This window comes from Drosophila erecta, unplaced genomic scaffold, assembly GCF_003286155.1.
Source record: "Drosophila erecta strain 14021-0224.00,06,07 unplaced genomic scaffold, DereRS2 tig00000000-arrow-pilon, whole genome shotgun sequence".
Taxonomy (NCBI): Eukaryota; Metazoa; Arthropoda; class Insecta; order Diptera; family Drosophilidae; genus Drosophila; species Drosophila erecta.
The window spans coordinates 25,316,393-25,334,141 of NW_020825194.1; the positions used below are offsets into that span (position 1 = coordinate 25,316,393).

The 17,749-nt window shown below is 43.0% G+C and overlaps 5 protein-coding genes across 8 annotated transcripts; 3 read left to right on the plus strand and 2 right to left on the minus strand.

Annotated features, from left to right (window-relative positions):
• Positions 1 to 5,002: 5,002 nt before the first annotated feature.
• LOC6553195 (non-structural maintenance of chromosomes element 3 homolog) lies at positions 5,003 to 5,906 on the plus strand. Its single transcript, XM_001979120.2, has one exon. The coding sequence runs from the start codon at positions 5,145 to 5,147 to the stop codon at positions 5,814 to 5,816; it is 672 nt and encodes a 223-aa protein (XP_001979156.1). The 5' UTR covers positions 5,003 to 5,144; the 3' UTR covers positions 5,817 to 5,906.
• Positions 5,907 to 6,096: 190 nt separating this feature from the next.
• LOC6553194 (centromere protein J) lies at positions 6,097 to 9,178 on the minus strand. The gene is made up of 2 exons (XM_001979119.3): positions 7,269 to 9,178; positions 6,097 to 7,208 (listed from the first exon to the last, which is right to left on the minus strand). The coding sequence occupies exons 1-2, from the start codon at positions 9,126 to 9,128 to the stop codon at positions 6,351 to 6,353; spliced, it is 2,718 nt and encodes a 905-aa protein (XP_001979155.1). The 5' UTR covers positions 9,129 to 9,178; the 3' UTR covers positions 6,097 to 6,350.
• Positions 9,179 to 9,248: 70 nt separating this feature from the next.
• On the minus strand, positions 9,249 to 16,110 carry LOC6553012 (GPN-loop GTPase 3). Of its 2 annotated transcripts, none has more exons than XM_001979117.3 (3): positions 15,920 to 16,110; positions 15,203 to 15,861; positions 9,249 to 9,489 (listed from the first exon to the last, which is right to left on the minus strand). In XM_001979117.3, the coding sequence occupies exons 1-3, from the start codon at positions 15,962 to 15,964 to the stop codon at positions 9,342 to 9,344; spliced, it is 852 nt and encodes a 283-aa protein (XP_001979153.1). In that variant the 5' UTR covers positions 15,965 to 16,110; the 3' UTR covers positions 9,249 to 9,341. The 2 variants fall into 2 exon arrangements, with proteins under 2 accessions (XP_001979153.1, XP_026836681.1); XM_026980880.1 differs by lacking the exon at positions 9,249 to 9,489 and adding an exon at positions 15,048 to 15,079.
• Positions 9,520 to 14,982, plus strand: LOC6553013 (glutathione S-transferase 1-1). Of its 3 annotated transcripts, XM_001979118.3 has the most exons (4): positions 9,520 to 10,381; positions 10,985 to 12,939; positions 13,660 to 13,807; positions 13,867 to 14,982. In XM_001979118.3, exons 1-4 carry the CDS (start codon positions 9,917 to 9,919, stop codon positions 14,425 to 14,427), a joined length of 3,129 nt encoding a protein of 1,042 aa, XP_001979154.1. In that variant the 5' UTR covers positions 9,520 to 9,916; the 3' UTR covers positions 14,428 to 14,982. The 3 variants fall into 3 exon arrangements, with proteins under 3 accessions (XP_001979154.1, XP_026836572.1, XP_026836594.1); XM_026980771.1 differs by lacking the exons at positions 9,520 to 10,381; positions 10,985 to 12,939 and adding an exon at positions 13,333 to 13,423; XM_026980793.1 differs by lacking the exons at positions 9,520 to 10,381; positions 10,985 to 12,939 and adding an exon at positions 13,347 to 13,435.
• Positions 16,111 to 16,541: 431 nt separating the features above from the next.
• Positions 16,542 to 17,053, plus strand: LOC6553011. The gene is made up of 2 exons (XM_001979116.3): positions 16,542 to 16,562; positions 16,631 to 17,053. The coding sequence occupies exons 1-2, from the start codon at positions 16,542 to 16,544 to the stop codon at positions 17,051 to 17,053; spliced, it is 444 nt and encodes a 147-aa protein (XP_001979152.1).
• The last annotated feature ends 696 nt before the right edge of the window (positions 17,054 to 17,749 follow it).

A 17,749-nucleotide genomic window follows, 5' to 3' on the forward strand; every position in this document is an offset into this window, starting at 1 on the left:
GCGACATGCCACCAAAAATGATTGACAATCACTTTACAAACTGTTTTCATTGCAACCGGTGACTGCGACAAAAACAAGGCGCACACTGAGAGAAACGAAGCCCACACTCGCACAGTACTTCCCCATTTTGGCAGCCAGCAACCAGCAACCAGTTGCACATGAAAGTAAAAGTAAAGCAAATCCACAGGCACATGCAGCGTATAATATATACACAAACTGCATTTAAATGCAGACTCGTTGAGGCCACAGGAGAGATACATATGGGACTATATGTTTCATATGTTTTATACGAGTATACACAAAACAAACAAAAGGCGAGCCGGTGCGAAGACAGCCACACCGGTTGTGAATGGAGACACCGCTCAGACAACTATACCCACATTATGTGCCCAAAGCCTGCACATAAGCCCATGTACATATGTAGATGTATATGTATATGGCCACTAATGAAATGCGTTCAAAAAGGCCGCAGCGCCTGCCGAAACGATACCCAGATGCTGATAAACAGCCCGAAAACCAACCCATGATCAAGCTCAAAAATAACCGAAACTTCGTTTCGAAGACATGACATCATATATGTATGCTGCATAATCTTCTTGGTCGGGATTTAAATTGACTAAACAGAATTTCTTTGAATACTCGACTCGTGACTCAAAAGGTTGCCCTGGGAATTCTTTGCGACACTGAATTTATTTCCTTGACCTTCGGCTTGCCACAGAGGTATTATGGACAAATTCGTGTTTTGTTTAAAAAACATAAATTGAAATTAGGGATAAAATAAGTAGCTTAACTGTCGCATTTTCATTTCATTATAAAAAGCATTTTTTTCATGGACTTATAGAATTCTATGGCAGTTTTGGTTTAAGGGCTGACTACTAATTTTGAATAGTTACAGTGTTGACTCTTTTAAATAAATAAAATCGAATTATATGATATGGCATAAAACAAAAGACAACACTAAAGTTGGAAAAACAATAATAAATAATAATGGACGTTAGAGTGGGCGTGGCAACATGAGTGCGATTCTGTGGAATCTGCATGCTTAGTCTTAAATTTCTAGTTTTTACAGGACGGACGAACGGACTCGGTGATTGATATTGATCAAGAATGTACTATATGCTTTCTATGGTCGGAAACGCTTCTTTCCTGTTACATAATTTTCAACGAATCTAGTATACCTTCTTACTCTGTGAGTAACGGGTATAAACATAATTTCTTCTTCATATTACCTAATGTAAAAATAATATTTAATGCATTAGTTAAACTGCCTCAAAAGTTTAAAATAGTGAATTTCTCACAGGAGCCTATAGCTTTATTTTTACGAGAGAACTTCAAACGTTTAAGAGTCAGCATTAAAAAATAAATTAACATAAATCCAGTCGTTGACACACTGGCTTGTCAATCAGCCCCATATGACCATGACCATGACTTCAGAGTGCAGATCTTCTCACGATGGTTCGACTTGGACAATCGCAGTTTTCGGCGTAGCAAAAGCCATTAAATTGATGCATGTATAACATGACACCAAGCTCAATAATAATTATTAAAAATTTCTGCCTTTCGGCAAATGGCTTGTGAAAGTTTTTCACACAGGAAGCTGGCCACGATTTATGCAACAATTTATTGGATATTGTTGTTTCTGGCACTCTCTCATGCAAATTGTGCGGAGCTCAAGGCCTTTGCGACAAAGTCGTCGACTGCATACAAAATCCGAAAATGTGATTCACATTTTGGCTTATGTGATATGGTTGCAAAAAGCTGCTGCTCGACCTTCGCAAGTTGAAAACGTCACCAAAAACGCGTGTTCGAGAAAAACCTAATTGACGTTTTATTAATTTCAAGACGGGACCGGATGCTAAGTGAACTATTTAGCATTTGCTCGGCGTGTAGAATTACCCAATCATTTTGAGTACCTGAAATGACTCATTAGATGGGCATTTTCAAGCGTCGGCCGAAACACCATTAATTTTGACCAACTTGTGCGGCCTCAGACGCTGAACTTAACGCTTAATTGTTTACAAAACGGCATGGCCATTTTGATATAATTAATAATTATTAAATGTTTTATAAACGTTATGGGGATGTGGGCTTCATATGTAGCTTATATGCTGGCCCACTTCAAAGTCATCGAATCACGGGCTATAAATTAATAAGCACTTTAGAATGGCCGACCGAAAGAGATTGTGAATCTCGAGAGCAATAAAAACAAACGAAGGCGAAAACCAAACGCAGCAAAAGATCAAGTTGAAGACCAAGAAATATGCAAAGACATAAAAATACAATACACAAAAAAATACAATGGCCTTGAAAAATTTGATCAGCGAATATTTTATTCAAATGAAACCAAATGCATATTAGTAATTTAAATACACGAATTTATATTTCGCCCATGCTTTGAACATTAGTTTTACTTGCACGACATCCACAGTCATTGAGCAATAAAATCCCGTATTTTCCCACTACGAATACGCGTAAAATGTAGATCCGCTTAGACCTAGACAGTTATTTCTATACGAATAGAAACCATGTACTATACCCCCGCAGTTCGATGTCGTCACACGGTGCGTATACGCGATTAGGCATGCACGAGTGAACTTGGCCCCCAAGTGAAGTCGATTCACTGATCATTTGTCTGACTTTAATTACGACGATTGTGGCAGCCATTTGGCACACTAACTGATAAGCGTTTAATTTGATTATCAGGGACCGGCGTCTAGTTTGCATCGAAATTTATTAAGTGTAAAAGGTCGAAAGCAGCTTAATTTTGGGCCATGGACTGGGTGTACCAATTTGGCCTCTTAATTAAGCAGCCGGCGACATCAGCCGAGCAAGTTTGTTGTGCGAGTCTTTTGTTTTAGAACTGAACTTTATTCGCTCACAGCTACACTTTGCTAAGGCCAGGTTATTAATTGTGAGCCCCATTGACATTTAGCGGTTAGCTGGTCGTTCTAAGAGAGACGCAAATCATATCTAATCGAAGTGCCGGTCTCGAGCCAAAGCTGATCAGCCAGATCGACCACGAGCGGCAGCTGCTGAGGAAGAATGCCAGACCGCTCCGCTGAAGGCAGTCCACTTTTAAGAACGGCACGCAACCAGAATGAGGCAACAACAGCCGGCTATTGTTGCTATATTCTCAATTCCATTCCATTGCGACCGAAACGGGGTTATCAGCTCACTGAAAGAGGTTGTAAGAACAAAAGTGTAGGGAAATAAATCATTCAAATCGCTGAAGAATAAATTACATTATTTTTAGCCAGATGAACAAGGAAAATGGCAAGTAGGAGTCTTAAGCCTACAAGTTAAGACATTGATTTTACAGCAATTTTTCAGTGTTGTGTTCTTAGAAGAACCCCTACAACTTTGTGAATATCAAGTTATAATGCTATAGTAATAATTACACTACCTACACTTTAAATGTAATACTATTGATTGTTATTTACTTTTTTTAATATCACAATTTATGTTCATTCATAGTATTTTCATTCTTTGATAAATCTCAAAAAGCGAGTCATTTAAAAACGATTAATACCGATCATATAGAGCATTAAACTCTACACATTCCTCATTCCAGTATTGGCTTTCTTTTTTGTGCACACATTTTTTTGTTGACTGCCTCTTGTGATTCTGTTATTAATATATTAATAGTTTTTGCCACCGCGGTGAGCAGCGAAACCCGTTGTCGTTACTCTATTGGCTGGTCATGGGATTTTGTTTATCACGAAAATTCTAAATGGCATGCTCATGTCATTTGCTAATTTTTTATGGCCTCTAAAAGCCAGGCTGCAAAGCAAGTTCGCCGCTCACGTCGCTCAGCAAAGACCTTGACTTTCTTTTCACTAAATGAGACATTTCTCCGACTCCGTCTGTCTACAATTATCCGGCCATAAAAAAGTTAGGGCTGGAGTTGACAAACTCCAACGTTACAATGCGCATTTTGAAAGCAAAACTGTTTGCCTGTGTGTAGAAAGTCTAAGTCTTCGCGTTGACAGTGCGTTTTGTTGACTCAATCAGTCGCGTTTTCTGCGAGGTTTCTTATCTTGAGTCATTTCACTAGCTGGCATGCAAATTTCGGGGCTACTTTATTATAGCTACTGGTCAAGTAGAATAGATTGCAGAACCCGGCGGATATCCATTTCAGGCGAGCACAAAGACTGCCTTAATAATCTAGACTCAAATATCCGCCTTTGTTGAAGCCGGAACAATGGCGAATCAATTAATGCTAGCCAACTTTTGTCCGCCTTCCGCCTGTACATTTATCACTCATGGATCGCGCACTTTGAGCAGACGCAGGCAACTAGTTTTCACCGCAGGCACCGGCCACCGCCACCTAAAACACACATTTCAAGGCAATAAAATATGTTTGGCCATGTAATTCTCCAGCGTCTGGAAGTGCACTCCGGCGCGTGTGTCTGCGCCAAATGCATTTCCATTTCGCTTTGTTTGACTCGGTCTCTGTTTATTTTGAGTCTCCGTGGGGAATGTTGACCGTGCATGTCATTCGCGTTTAGTTTTGAAAGTTGTTTGCTTCCTGCTGCTGCACGTCGCGTCGTTTGGCCATTTTAATTAAAAGCACATCACCTCTTGAGTCTGCATAGTAATTTTTACGTAAAGTGCGTTTCCACTGTTTAGCTGCTCGATAAACCGAATATTTATTTAGCAAACGATTTGCTGCAGCGCAAAACTCATACTGATAGCAAAATGTAATAGAAGAATAGGATGCCAGCAAAAGGAAATCAATCAATAAAGCCCTCAAAAGTAGCTACTTCAGCCGCTCTTGGCCCAGTTTGTGCGTTTAAACGAGTCCAATGAGTGGCCATTTGCACTTGAAAGTGCATTTAACGGGTAATCAAGTGGAAAAGGATACGAGAGGAGAGGATTGAAAAGAGACAACAATTAGGGCTTACAGATTTTACTGTCGGTGTAATGATTTTGAATAAGTTTAATTTACGCGCCTATTTGGTATTTTAATACTGAAAACAAGTACGTCGTTTCGATATCTCGTTCTGGAAATCTGATCTGGCAACGCCAATTTCGTACACTTTTAAAAAGGCCGAAACATATGTTGGCTGCATTCCTTGTTAGTGGCATTTTGAATAATAAAATCAACTTAAGAAGTTGGAGCGCGTTTATCAGATTAAGCAGAAATGGCCAGCACTTCTCGCGCAACTAGAAGCCAACCCGTTCGAGAGGTCGCCGCGACGGTTCGCGCCATTCTAAACTACATCCTTGATCATACCGCTCAGAAGATTCCCATAAAAGAGAAGGATTTGCTGGCTGCGGCTGGTGACAAGAATGAACTGAAAGAATGCCTGCCGCTGGTCACTGAACTGCTGGCCCAAAGATTCGGCATATTGCTGACCCCACTGGACGCGACCTCCAAGACGTTCATCTGCACTGCGGAGGAGCCGGTTGCCTCCATCCATGAGCTGACCTCGGCTCAACGCCCACAGTTCACGTTGCTGTACATCATTCTCATGTACATCTTCCTGCGCGGCAACCGCATCGAGGACTCGAAACTATACGGTTTGCTAGAAGCGCTCAACATTCATCCAGACGAGGAACATGGCTACTTTGGCGTCAGTGTGCGCAAGCAGATCGAGGAGACTTTTGTGAAGCAGCAATATCTGAAGCGAGAACGCTCACAGCTAAGCGCTTACGATGATCCCAAGACATACTTCCTTTGGGGACCACGTGCCAAGGCGGAGTTCACATTCGAGCAAATCGTACAATTTGCCTCCAAGCTGCTCAATCAGCATCCCAAGAATTTTGATCATCACCTCTCCATGGCCCAAGAAGGAGTAAACGCGGAGCAGTAGAAAAAGATTCCAAGAAAAAGATTTTAAATTAAGTTGTTGAATTTGCTAGTTTCATACTTCTAAAAAGGTTTTATGTTAAGTTACTGAGCTTGAATGAAAAATTGAATTAAATCCCATATATTGTATGTCAAATTTGTAGACTACCTATTGTGACTTCACGATTTATGATAAAATAAATATTACAATTTTGATTATAAGAAATTGACATTTAGTTATACTTTTTTTATTGAAATTATGTTAATTTAAAGTTTAAAATCAATTAACAAAACTAGTTAAACTTGGTCGTGCATGTGAATTAATGTTAAAAACATATGATGCAATATTTTAAAATAACTTAAGAAGTCTTAAACTATAAGATATTTTAAAATATTACCCAGTTACCAAATCTCTAATACAGAGCAAATTTTCATACAGAGCTGTTATCAGCTACAAACAAAAATATTGATCGACTTGATCTTATAAAGACAGCCCAGATTTTCTATTTCTTTAAAACTATAACTAAACTAACTTAACAACGGAAGCAGAGACCCGACTCTAATACTTTGCATAGTCTGTGTCCATTACGAGCTTCCCATCCTTGTCCTTTAATCGAACGCGACCGTTGGAATAGCGCGTCTCTTGGCTGCCATCCGGATACACCAGCTTAACAGTGCCGTCCGGATACTCCCTTCGCTTGTTTAGTTTGGTATGAATCTCCTTTTGGCCATTGGGCAGATTGAGAATCTTGTCTCCATTCCGAAGCTGCACTAGGTGAGTTCCATCCGCATATCGCCACTCCTCCAGTTTCTCTGTATCGCTGGGATCCACAATCTTAATGCTGTTGTTGGGAAAGTGGATCTCGACAGTGCCATCTTGGCGGCGATGTTCAGTCTGCCCATTGGGAAACTCGAGTATTTCCAATCCATCTAGGTAAGAGGTGTGCCAAGTGTTGGTCTCAGCGTAGTAATACTTCACTGTGCCTTCCCTGATGTCAGTTTCCTTGATATCCTTATTGAAATAAAGCATGCGAACGTTCATGCCATCGGCGCTTATCTTTTTTAGATTGCCGTTCGGGTACCAGATGTCCTTGCTTCCATCCGCATTCATAATCTCCCTCTTAAAGTCACTGCTGGAGTTTGCAGCCGGTGGGGTATCAGCTTTGGGAGCGGTCACTGGCGTTTGAACTTCCTCCGATTCCCCAGAACTACTAGAGGCGTAGCTCTCATCCAAAGCCTCTGGCTTCTTCTTATTCCTGCCCAGTGAGCGACTCCGACTTCTCACTTGGGCAGTGCCGCTACTCTGACGACGGTTGTTGGGCTCTCGCTGCTTGGCAGGCTTACCAGCAGTGCCATCCAGAGACTGAGTGCGTCGACCGTTCTCATCGAGGGTTTGTGACATCGTGGCGGAAGGCAACTAAAAGAAAACATTGTTTACATTACTATATACACAAAAGCAACACCAGAATATATTTACCACTTTTGGGGCAAGCCGGGCTATGTTTCGGTTGATTTCCTGCAGCATCTTGCTGTTGTTTTCACGGCCAATCTTGACCAGCTCGTGCTCTAGGCGTTTGTTTTCCTTGCTCAGCAGCTCGATCTCGTCACGGTAATTTCGCTGCTCCTTCTCACTGGCCCGCAGTTGAGCGCGGAGTCGTGCCTGTGCCGAGACGTGCGCCTGCTCTTTTTGTTTGAGTTGAAGCTGCAGTGCCTCCACCTCCTGCTTCAAGGCGGCTATCTCCTTTTTTTCCTTGCTGTTTGCATTGCTCTTCTGTAGTCGCATCTGCTGCTCGAATTTGCGGCGTTCCTCCTCGATCTTCATGCGCTCGTCGTGCAGATAAATTTCGGCTTGGATCTTTTCGTCATGGACGCGTTCCATTGCCTCCATATGATCCTGTACGCACTTTGCCTTCTCCAATTCGTGCTGCTGCCTGAGGCGGAGGAGTTGGGCATTCTGTTCCTTGAAAGCGGCTATTTCTGTCTCAAGCTCTTCAAGGCGAGTGCGAACGAGATTGGCTTTCTCCTGAAGATTTTTGGTTATGGGTTCCTCTGACTGCTGGCTGGGACTTGACTTTTTCTTCTGTTCCAAAGCCTGGAAGAGAGCCGACTTGAACTGTTCAAAAAGCTGAATATTGGAGCCATCGTTAAGGCTGGTTCCATCGGAGTACTCGTTGGTATCATTGGAGTCGGAGAAGCGCACTCGCACTTGGGTTTTCCCCACCTGGATGGGTGTCATTGTGAGGGTCTGGTCGGTTGACTCTTCGCTGTCCTCCTCATCCTCGTCCTGCAGTTCCTGTACCAAAACCGGGTCCACCTGAGGCTGCAATCTCATCTGACGCACCTGCTGTGTGACTACAATGTGATCAGAGTCATCGGCTATTAGGCGTCGCTGATCTTTGCGAGCCATAAAAGTTCGAATGCAGCTTGAGTTCATATCAATGTTTCCCTCAGTGGCCTTCTGTTCGAGCAGCTCGAATATGCTTACATTGCTGTCATCTTCCACTCGGATGTGAGCAGAGCGTCTTTGAATTTGCGCTGGCTTTATTCTCTGTGTGTCCAACACCTTGGCCCAGCAAACACCAGTCATGGGGCTGGCCTCCGAGGAGGCCTCATCATCGGCATGAGGGGTCTGTCCGGCTCTGCTCTTCTGCTCTACAAAACGAACTTTGGGCGAGATGCTCGAGGCAGTAGTGGAGGACGAGGTAGAAGACTTTAAATCTGGAGTGGAGCTGCAGGCGTTCTTGGCGATTAGCATTTGCTGAAAGCGCTGCTCGTTGAGATCAAGTTGGTCTGGGAGTTTGGGAGCTGATGCAGGTGCAGGATCGGGAGGTGACTTACGCTTCTTGAGAATGCCCTTTTTCATTTGAGGCGTGCGAAACTGTGGGTGGGCATTAGCGAACTTGTATCGCGGCAGGTTTTCCAGGCGCAGCTGGTCGGGATTGATCTTGAACCGCTGCTTTAGGCCTTCGCCGCGACGCAGAAAAGGGCGTTTGGGCTTGGTCGGCTGAGAAGCAGTCATTGGAATATCCTGCTCCTGGTCAACCTGCTCCTGGTCGTCCGGCTCCGGTGCGAGTCGCGGCATTTGTATTGAGTGCTCCTCATCCCACTGTGACTCCTCCAGCACACTGTTTTCCCGGCTTTCCGCCTTCTGGTGTAACAGTCCCAGCATTTTGTACATATTGCGCTGCTCCAAACCGAGCAAGACTCGCTGATTGGATTGCCGCTCTTGCAGGAGTCGCTTCTGCTCGTCCTGCCATCGACTAAGCGCTGCCAGGCGCTGCGCGATGGCCTCCTGGCTAAGTGGCGTTCCAACAGGACTTCCGCCAGCCTCCTGCATTTTTTTTTAATCGCTCTTTTGTTTTGCTTAGTTTTGTTTAGACGCCGTACGCGTAGAAGAATTTAAAATAATTGCAGCAGTTGTCCAACACTGAACGGGTGGCAACTCTGTGATCAGGGCTGGTGATAATTATGTGTTTTGCTTAGATATAATTTTTTAAACGAAATACAATATTTTACATTTTGTTAAGCAATAACATAAATGGATTCTTTGTCAATCCCGATCCGCTTCCTCCGGCTCATCAAAGTCCTTAACGTTCACGTCTGCATCCTCGCCGTACTGCAAAATATTATCAATTTGCAGCAGAAGATCGCCCACGCTCTCCTCGTCCTGGGAATCCAACGGGAAAAATCTCACCAAGCTGTAAATAAATAATATGCATCAATAATTACAAATTATGAACATTGCAAAAGTAACTGATTTTGACAAGTGGCAACCCCAACGCCACCGCATAGCTCGCAACCCTCGTATCCCACACAATAGCATTTTTCGACGCGTCGCAAAAGAAAATGTGCTTGTGTAATTAAAATCGAATGAAAACACCAAAAACAAAACCTATTTAGTGCATCAAAGTGCAAGAATTCAGTGCATGTGCGGTAAATGGTCGGCATTTGCAAAAAGGCGCGCAAATAGTGAGCTGACGAAATACCACCAAAAATCCCAACCAACAAATCCCAGGCAGCCAGCCACTAAAAAAATCGCCTAATTTACGATACAAAACACTTTTCGGGGGCAAATCGAAAAACGCTGAATTCCGGGCTCGGGCGAAACAGCGAAGCAATTCAAAAATGGAGACGCCTGTTGAGGAGCACGGCATGGACCTGACCAAGGTGTCCGTGGTGCGCTCCGCCAAAGGCGTGGATATGCTCTGCGTGGACGACTATCTGTACCACTTCGATCGCATCGGTCGAAACAACACCTACAGATGGCTGTGCAACAGGCGCAAAGACAAGTCCACTCCCTGCAAGTCCCGCATCTGTACCTTGCTGCCCAATCCGCTGGACAAGACGCGCCACGTCGTCGTGGACGTCGTTCTGGCCCACATCCACCCGCGCTGCAGCGATCACGAGGTCAACAAGGTGGCCCAGCGCAAGCGGCTCTCCGTGATGATGATGAACGACGCCTACAGCACCACCCAGCCGAAGAGAGCACGCCAGTACGAGCGCGCCAACGCCGGCATGAATCCGCCGGAGTTCATCTACGGAAGCATCGACACCTCCGCCGTGGAGGCCTCATTCCAGTTGGACTTTGAGGTACGGCCGCTGGCCAACTGTACCTGGCTCATGCCCCTGAAAAACCCTGTATTCGGAAATTATATCCAACTATTTATTCAGAATCTAGCTGCGTTTCCTTTTCTGAAACAGCCTCGATATTAATATTGATTTATACTTCGGTAACCATTCACTCTGCTACTTTCGGCATTTCATTTGATAGCTTTACCCTTAATCTGCTCACTTTAGTAATGGGGAATTGTTTCCCGCCAATTTGTATTTTATGTTTATTTTTTTATTATCAAAACCAACGGCAAGACTGTTAACAGGACAATAAATACCAAAGTTTAATCATTAATGATTAAAAAAATACTATAAATCCCCACCGGAACCAAATGTTAGGGATTTTTTAAAAAGTGACCCAATCATTTCAATTACATGCCCCTTGCTGGAAATATGTAAATTCAATATGAATTAAAACGTATGAGTACGCTAGAACTTACACATTTTTTTTTAACATTTCAATATTACAGTGTGCTAAACAGGGTTAGTCAGGGTTCCCGTGAAGAAAAATAAAATAATTGTCTAGTCCTTTAAAAAAATTGTAAACCCCTAAAATGACTAACACGTACTTTTATCTGGCAGGACAAGGACCGTGTGTACATGCTACGGCGCCGCGATGGCCGCGTGATGGTTTGCATCGACGGACATCTGTACTACCTGGCCGGGAAGTCCTTCAAGGGCGACATATTCCGATGGACCTGTGTGCGCAAGCGTGACATTGAGTGCACGGCCAGGATCTGTACGGAAGCGACCTTGGCGGGGGCACATAGACTGCACGCCGTCGACACGGATGCGCACATTCATCCACACTACTCGGCAGCCAAGCTAATGCACATGTTTTCCAAGCACCAAATCGTGTTGGTGGAGGACGAAAATACCTCGGATGTGTTGGCAGAGTGCCCCAATCTTGAGTACTTTGATCCGGAAAACACCTTTGACACCACTCAACGGTGCGATGACTTGGAATCCATAATAATCGAGGAGTGCGAGGATAACTACGATATATACGTAAGGACGGACGAAAGCCAAGCTGGAGAGATTCAAGGCAACGAAGAGGTCGAGAGTCAGGAGGGGGACGACGAGTCTTCTCTGGTGGACCCGAAAATGGATCACAGCTCCAAGTGGCCAGCGGCATTCGACGTAATTGCCAACTATTTGCCACCGCCGGGCCACAATCCTCTCACGGAAACCGACTTGACCAAGTTCACATTTCTTCCCTCGGCAAAGGGTCGTAAGGTATTGTGCTTGAGTCAACATTTGTACCACTTCGACTCGCAAAGCAGGTCCAACGGCCACATGTTCTTCACTTGCATAAACCGACGCGACAAGGCCAACACTTGTCACGTCCGCATCACGCTAGACCCGGTTGAAAACGGACCAGTGGTACTTCGAATCAATGGGGAGCACACTCACACTCCAGATATAAATGAAATTGCTCGCCGACTTAAGCAGCAGGCCAAGCTGGATCAGGACAATTCTCACAAGCTGTCCAAGAGCGAGCAAGGTGAAGACATCAGTTTCGAAAGCGACGAGGGATCGGCCAGCCAGGGAGGCGATACCTTCGAACCGGAGCACAGCGTCGATGAGAGCTACGAACACATTGATACGAGCAATGTCGTAATGAAGAAGGTGATTAGCATCGATGGTGCCATCAAAATGGAACCAGAATCGAAAGCAAACATGATAGTGCAGTACCTTAAGGACGGCGCGGACAATATAAGCGCTAAGATCGAGATACTGCCGGACGCACTAGATGAGCTCGACTCACAGTCACACGCTGCTTATGCATCTACTCCTTTGCCGAAAGTTCGGCAACCGGAGATCACAAATATACGTAGGCGACGCGATGTTGCAGAGCCGACAAAAGGCGCTCAACCGGACATGGACCTCTCAAAGATTTGTACCCTGAGATCTGCCAAGGGGCACGAACTTCTGTGCGTCGATGGCTATATATACCATGCCAAGAATCGTGGCGTCATCTCACGTAACTATTGGGTGTGCATCAAAAGCCGCGATCCGGACATCAATTGCAAGAGCCGCATCTCGACGGCCACCCAAAAGGATGGCTCTATTCGTGTGCTCCGAGTCTACAACAGTCACAGCCATCCTTTCAGCGAGGACGACATCAAGCGGAGACTGTACAACGAGATCAACAAAAAGAATAACAAAAATCTAAAGTTTCGGCCGCTGCACTTTATCGGCAAATCGTTGGATCAGATTCAGCAGGAGTATGGTGATTTGGCAATAGAGCGGCTCAATGTGTCTAACATCAGCAGCGACATCGTGGTACACAAGAAGCCTCGAGTTACGAGCAGTAACAATAGCAGATCTGCATCCTTATCCGTGTCTAACAAAGTGGATTCCCAACATGAGGACGATGATGTTGTTATTGAGGAGGAAGAGTACCAGGAGCAAGAGGAAGGCGTCGAAATGACCATGGACAACGATCATCAGTACATGGAGGTGGACAACACAGATGGCATCATTGAGGTTGTGGAGGAAGTAGCTGATGAAATGGAAAGCTACGGCTCTATTGTGTATGTATACCCACCCGTAAAAAACAATTCTGGTTCATAAACATATACATTTATGCCAAAAAACGTAACATTCTTTCTTAAAAAAAAATATTAATCCCATATTTTGTACAAAGAAATGAAACCCATAAATCATACATAAAGAAAAACAAGAAGACTTCCGACTAAGATTAAAGTTTTGTCAAACTTAAGTACCTGTCCGTGGCTTTTTAATAAACATCATTATATTCGATTTACAAATGCTAGTAGATCAGTAGATTTTGTCAAAACATCTTTTGCTACCAATAATGCAACACTATAAAGATTTCGTAACCTCGAAAGGTCGACAAATTAGGTAGAGTATTTGGGAACCTATGTCAGCATACTGCCTGCCAAACATATAACTAGTTTGAACTGTCATTGAAACGAACACCTGCAATACCTGGCGCGTTGATACAGCACACCAGTATGGTTTGAAAGCTGCTCCAGCGCACAACATAAATTGCTGGTTTATTATTCAGTATTTTAAATATTTCTTAAAAAGCCCAGAAAACTTTTGACAGAATTTTTCGGATACCCACACTTACGCATACACACTGAATATATCCGCTTCAGCAATAATTAAACCAAAAATAGATATATATTAAATAGACGCTAGAGGCAAATTGCTTTCACTTTTAAGCTACAAGCAAACCGGTCGAACAAGAGACAAATACAAAACTAACGCCCGCTGTATACCCACAGACCCATATACACGATGAAACTCTACGCCGTATCTGATGGGCCGCCTTCCCTGGCCGTTCGCATGACCCTGAAGGCCTTGGATATACAATATCAACTCATCAATGTGGACTTTTGCGCCTTGGAACACCGATCTGAGGATTACTCGAAGGTATGTGTATATGAAGCCCTAAAGATCTTGAAGCTATACAAATTTGGAAATCATTGCAGATGAATCCGCAAAAGGAGATCCCCGTGCTGGACGACGATGGTTTCTATCTATCGGAGAGCATTGCCATTATGCAATACCTCTGCGACAAGTACGCGCCGGATTCCACGCTTTACCCGCAGGACGTCAATATAAGAGCGGTAATCAACCAGCGGCTATGCTTTAACATGGGATTCTACTACGCCCCCATATCCGCCCACAGCATGGCGCCCATTTTTTTCGACTACAAACGTACGCCCATGTCGCTCAAGAAGGTGCAGAACGCACTTGAGGTGTTCGAAACTTATTTGGAGCGACTGGGCACTAAATACGCGGCAGGCGACAACATAACCATTGCAGATTTCGCCCTCATTTCGGCCACGCTCTGCTTGGAGGCAATTAATTTTGACTTGCAGCAGTATCCGTTGGTGTACAAGTGGTACGAAACCTTCAAGGAGGAATACCCGCAGCTGTGGGAGATCGCCAACAGCGGCATGCAGGAGATAAGTGCGTTTGAGCAGAATCCACCTGATCTGTCACACATGGAACACCCATTCCATCCGACGCGCAAGGCAAAAGCCTGAAGTAGTAGATCTAAGACCCTTCCAGCAAGGGAAGTGAAAAACGTTCTTCTTTTAATTCTTGTGAAATATTCGCTATACTATATATAAAGATTTAAATATATATAATGCATAATATAGCTTGTTTTGCTCTTAAAATTGACCAGAACAAAAATAAGAATATGAGTAAAAGAAAATGGCACCCACAAATGTAAGAACATATAATAATAGTATTGAAATGTGCCCTGGGAATGTAACTTAAAGCGATTGAAATTGATATTCTGAATGGAGTTGCACGCCCTGAGATAATGCCTAAATATTTTTTTAACGGAATACATACTTTCATTATTTTTGTCTAATTAGACCAAATTATTATTTTCTGCTAACAATTTGAAGTTGTTTTACGACAAATCTATAAATCAGCCTTAGTTATACGTATTATACAGACTATTCAACCTGTGTGTATCATTTAAAATAAGATAAAACCCGAAATGTATTTCACTTAATATGATTGTATTGCAAAAGTATGCAGATCACAACCCTACCGTTGTTAATAAAAACTTGATGTTTATAATATAAGAGGTTGCAATATAATTCAAAAATATTAACAACCAATAGACTAGATGACTTTTTTCTAATCGGTTCTTTTCCATTAGCGTATTAACGCTGGGGTATCCTAAAAGTATCCCAAGTAATTAATAGCCTTCTACATTATGAGTAAATTTATGCCAACCTTTATCCCAATCAATAAAAAAAATGTTGGATGTTCACCAAAAATGATCACCATTGATTAGCTCACCTGAAATCCTCAATCAGCGAGCCAATAGCCTCTGTAAGCTTTGCGTATTTCTCGCCAAAACCAGTCCCAATGGTCAGTTCCCCCATTAGACTGTGGGCATCCGGTTCCAGGTACATCTCCAGCTGCTTTCGCGCATCGCTGCTCAGCAGATCCACTTTGGTCAGCACGTTGATGTGCGGCTGCTCCATGTTGGCCATAACACTGAGTGCGGCCATGGTGCCAGAAATGAACTTGGCCCCGTCCACCATGAACTGCGAGTCCAAGCAGAAGACGACGCACGTGCGGAAGTTCCAGGACTCCAGCAGTTGCACCAGCTGCCTGCCCATCTTCAGGTGAGTAAACAGTTCAATCTGGCCGGGCATATCGAACAGGATGTAGTCATCATCAGGCTCCCCCACCATCAGCTCGTTCTCGCCGCCGCAGAGCTGGTCCTTCAGCCATTCCTGGTTCTCGATCAAGAACTCCAAGCAGAAGATGAGGCCGCCGTTCGGTCCGTAGTGCAGCTCATCGTCCTCCATGGCATCGTCCAAGTGGATCAGTTCGCGAATATCGGTCAGCGGGTTGTAGGTAAAGTGCTCTGCCGCAGGATCGAGGTTCACCACTTGGATGTTTCGCTTGGAGTCCATCGCATATTGCTGCATTAGGCTGCAGTACGTCGACTGTGGAGAATTGTGTTAGATTAATGAACCACACCGGGTGCCGGTTTTGAGGACATACCTTGCCACTGCCAGCAGGACCCACAATTATTTGGGCGAACCGCATGATAATGACTCGTACGTAAATAAATTCTATTAAGTTACTTTTAGTCCGTCATAAAATGCACGGTTTTACTTAAATTCCGCAACAAAACAAACTCTAAAGCGAAGCAAAGCGTGCGCCATCTGCAGTGCTGCACAACGCAAAGATTCTACTCCATTAACATTCTCTGCAAGTCGGTTGGCAGCACCACATTTTGCCGCCAATTCAAAATTCAAACAACATTCAGTACATGAAAAGGTGCCTAAACTTTATACAGTAGGGAAAATAACAATTAGGGAGCAGCATAGTTTATTTCAAAGCTTTTATTTATTTTCCTTAAAATATGCAAAAAGTTAAATACTTGTATTACCTTTTTTTAAACAATAATCACAACATTATTCTAAAACAGATGATCATGTGTTTCGTGGAGTAGTACAATTTGATGATTCAAATGTTTAGGATTCCGAAAAAAATTATGAGTTATAAAAGATAAAGGTTCGCAAACATAATAAACAGCGTAGCCACCAAGCCTATAAAAGGGGCTGCCCATACATTTCCGATGTTCTTATTTTAAAATTATTGTTGTTGAAATACACAAGCTATGACCACCAGCTCGGAAAAGGTTCGCAAATGAATTATTAATCAATTAGTAAACAGTTTTTAATAAATAACACTTTTACAAAACTATAGGAAAACTTTGGGCAGCTAATAAAGCGCATGAAATTGGGCGAGGCGGAAAGGATATACGCGCTCTCGAACAGTGTCGGAAAAATCCTGGATGACGCGGGGGCTCGAATGATTCTAAGGCACTTCATGGAGAGTGAAAACAAGTCTGTGCAGTGTGTGGACATTTATGAGACTTGCGCAGAGTTCCTTGAAAACCACCCGAGGTATGAGTCCTGCGAGTTTGAGATCCTGTCTCGACTGGGACTGCCCTCCCATCTGAGGCAGCGTCTATTTTATCGATTGAACAAGGGTGATCCCATTTCCATCAGCCTGTGTCTTAAAAACATTCAGGCAGAATGTCTCAGTGAGGTGGCCGTGTCTTTTAGCGACTTCAAAGACTCTATCACAAAAACACGGATGAATCTTAAACTTAAGACACTAGGATAACAAAAAAAAAATACAAATATTATTAAGCGTTACGAAGATATGTGAGAGCACAAACTTTAAAACTATTGCTTTTGACTTTTTAAAACTCTTCGATAAATGAAATGCTGAAAAGAACGCACATAAATTTATTTCTTATTAGTAATCAACATTACTTTATCTTTTTTAATTCACTAGCAAAAAATCTTTAAAAATTGTTGCTGTTGTAGTTCTTAAAAGAAGTTGATATGGACAAAAAATATTAAACAAAGCAAAAATGCATGCAAGCTCAAGTTGCTCGACTTTCAGATACCCGTTACTCAGCTAATAAAAGAACGAGGAAGATGCAGATGCGCAAGTAGGAATGCGACAATTGACATCTTAAAATCTTAATTTATTAATAAATCCAAACTGTTTTGTATTTCAGACCATTTAAAACTCTATTTTAAAAGAATAGTGAGTTTTGTAATTTCTGGAAGTTTAATGGGAGTGGTCAAACTGATTTTTTAAACATTTTATTTTTGAAAATTTTCCTTTAATATTTTCAATATTTTCCTTCAATATTTTTCCTTTATACGGATAAAATAGTGAAAAGAATAAAACGTACCTACCCATTGCGCTGAATCACTAAGATATTTATTAAGTGAGCTAAGCTAAGTATGGTGATTCATGATATCTTGGTGTGATCTTCAGTTTCGCAAGTAGATAACTTATAAGGAT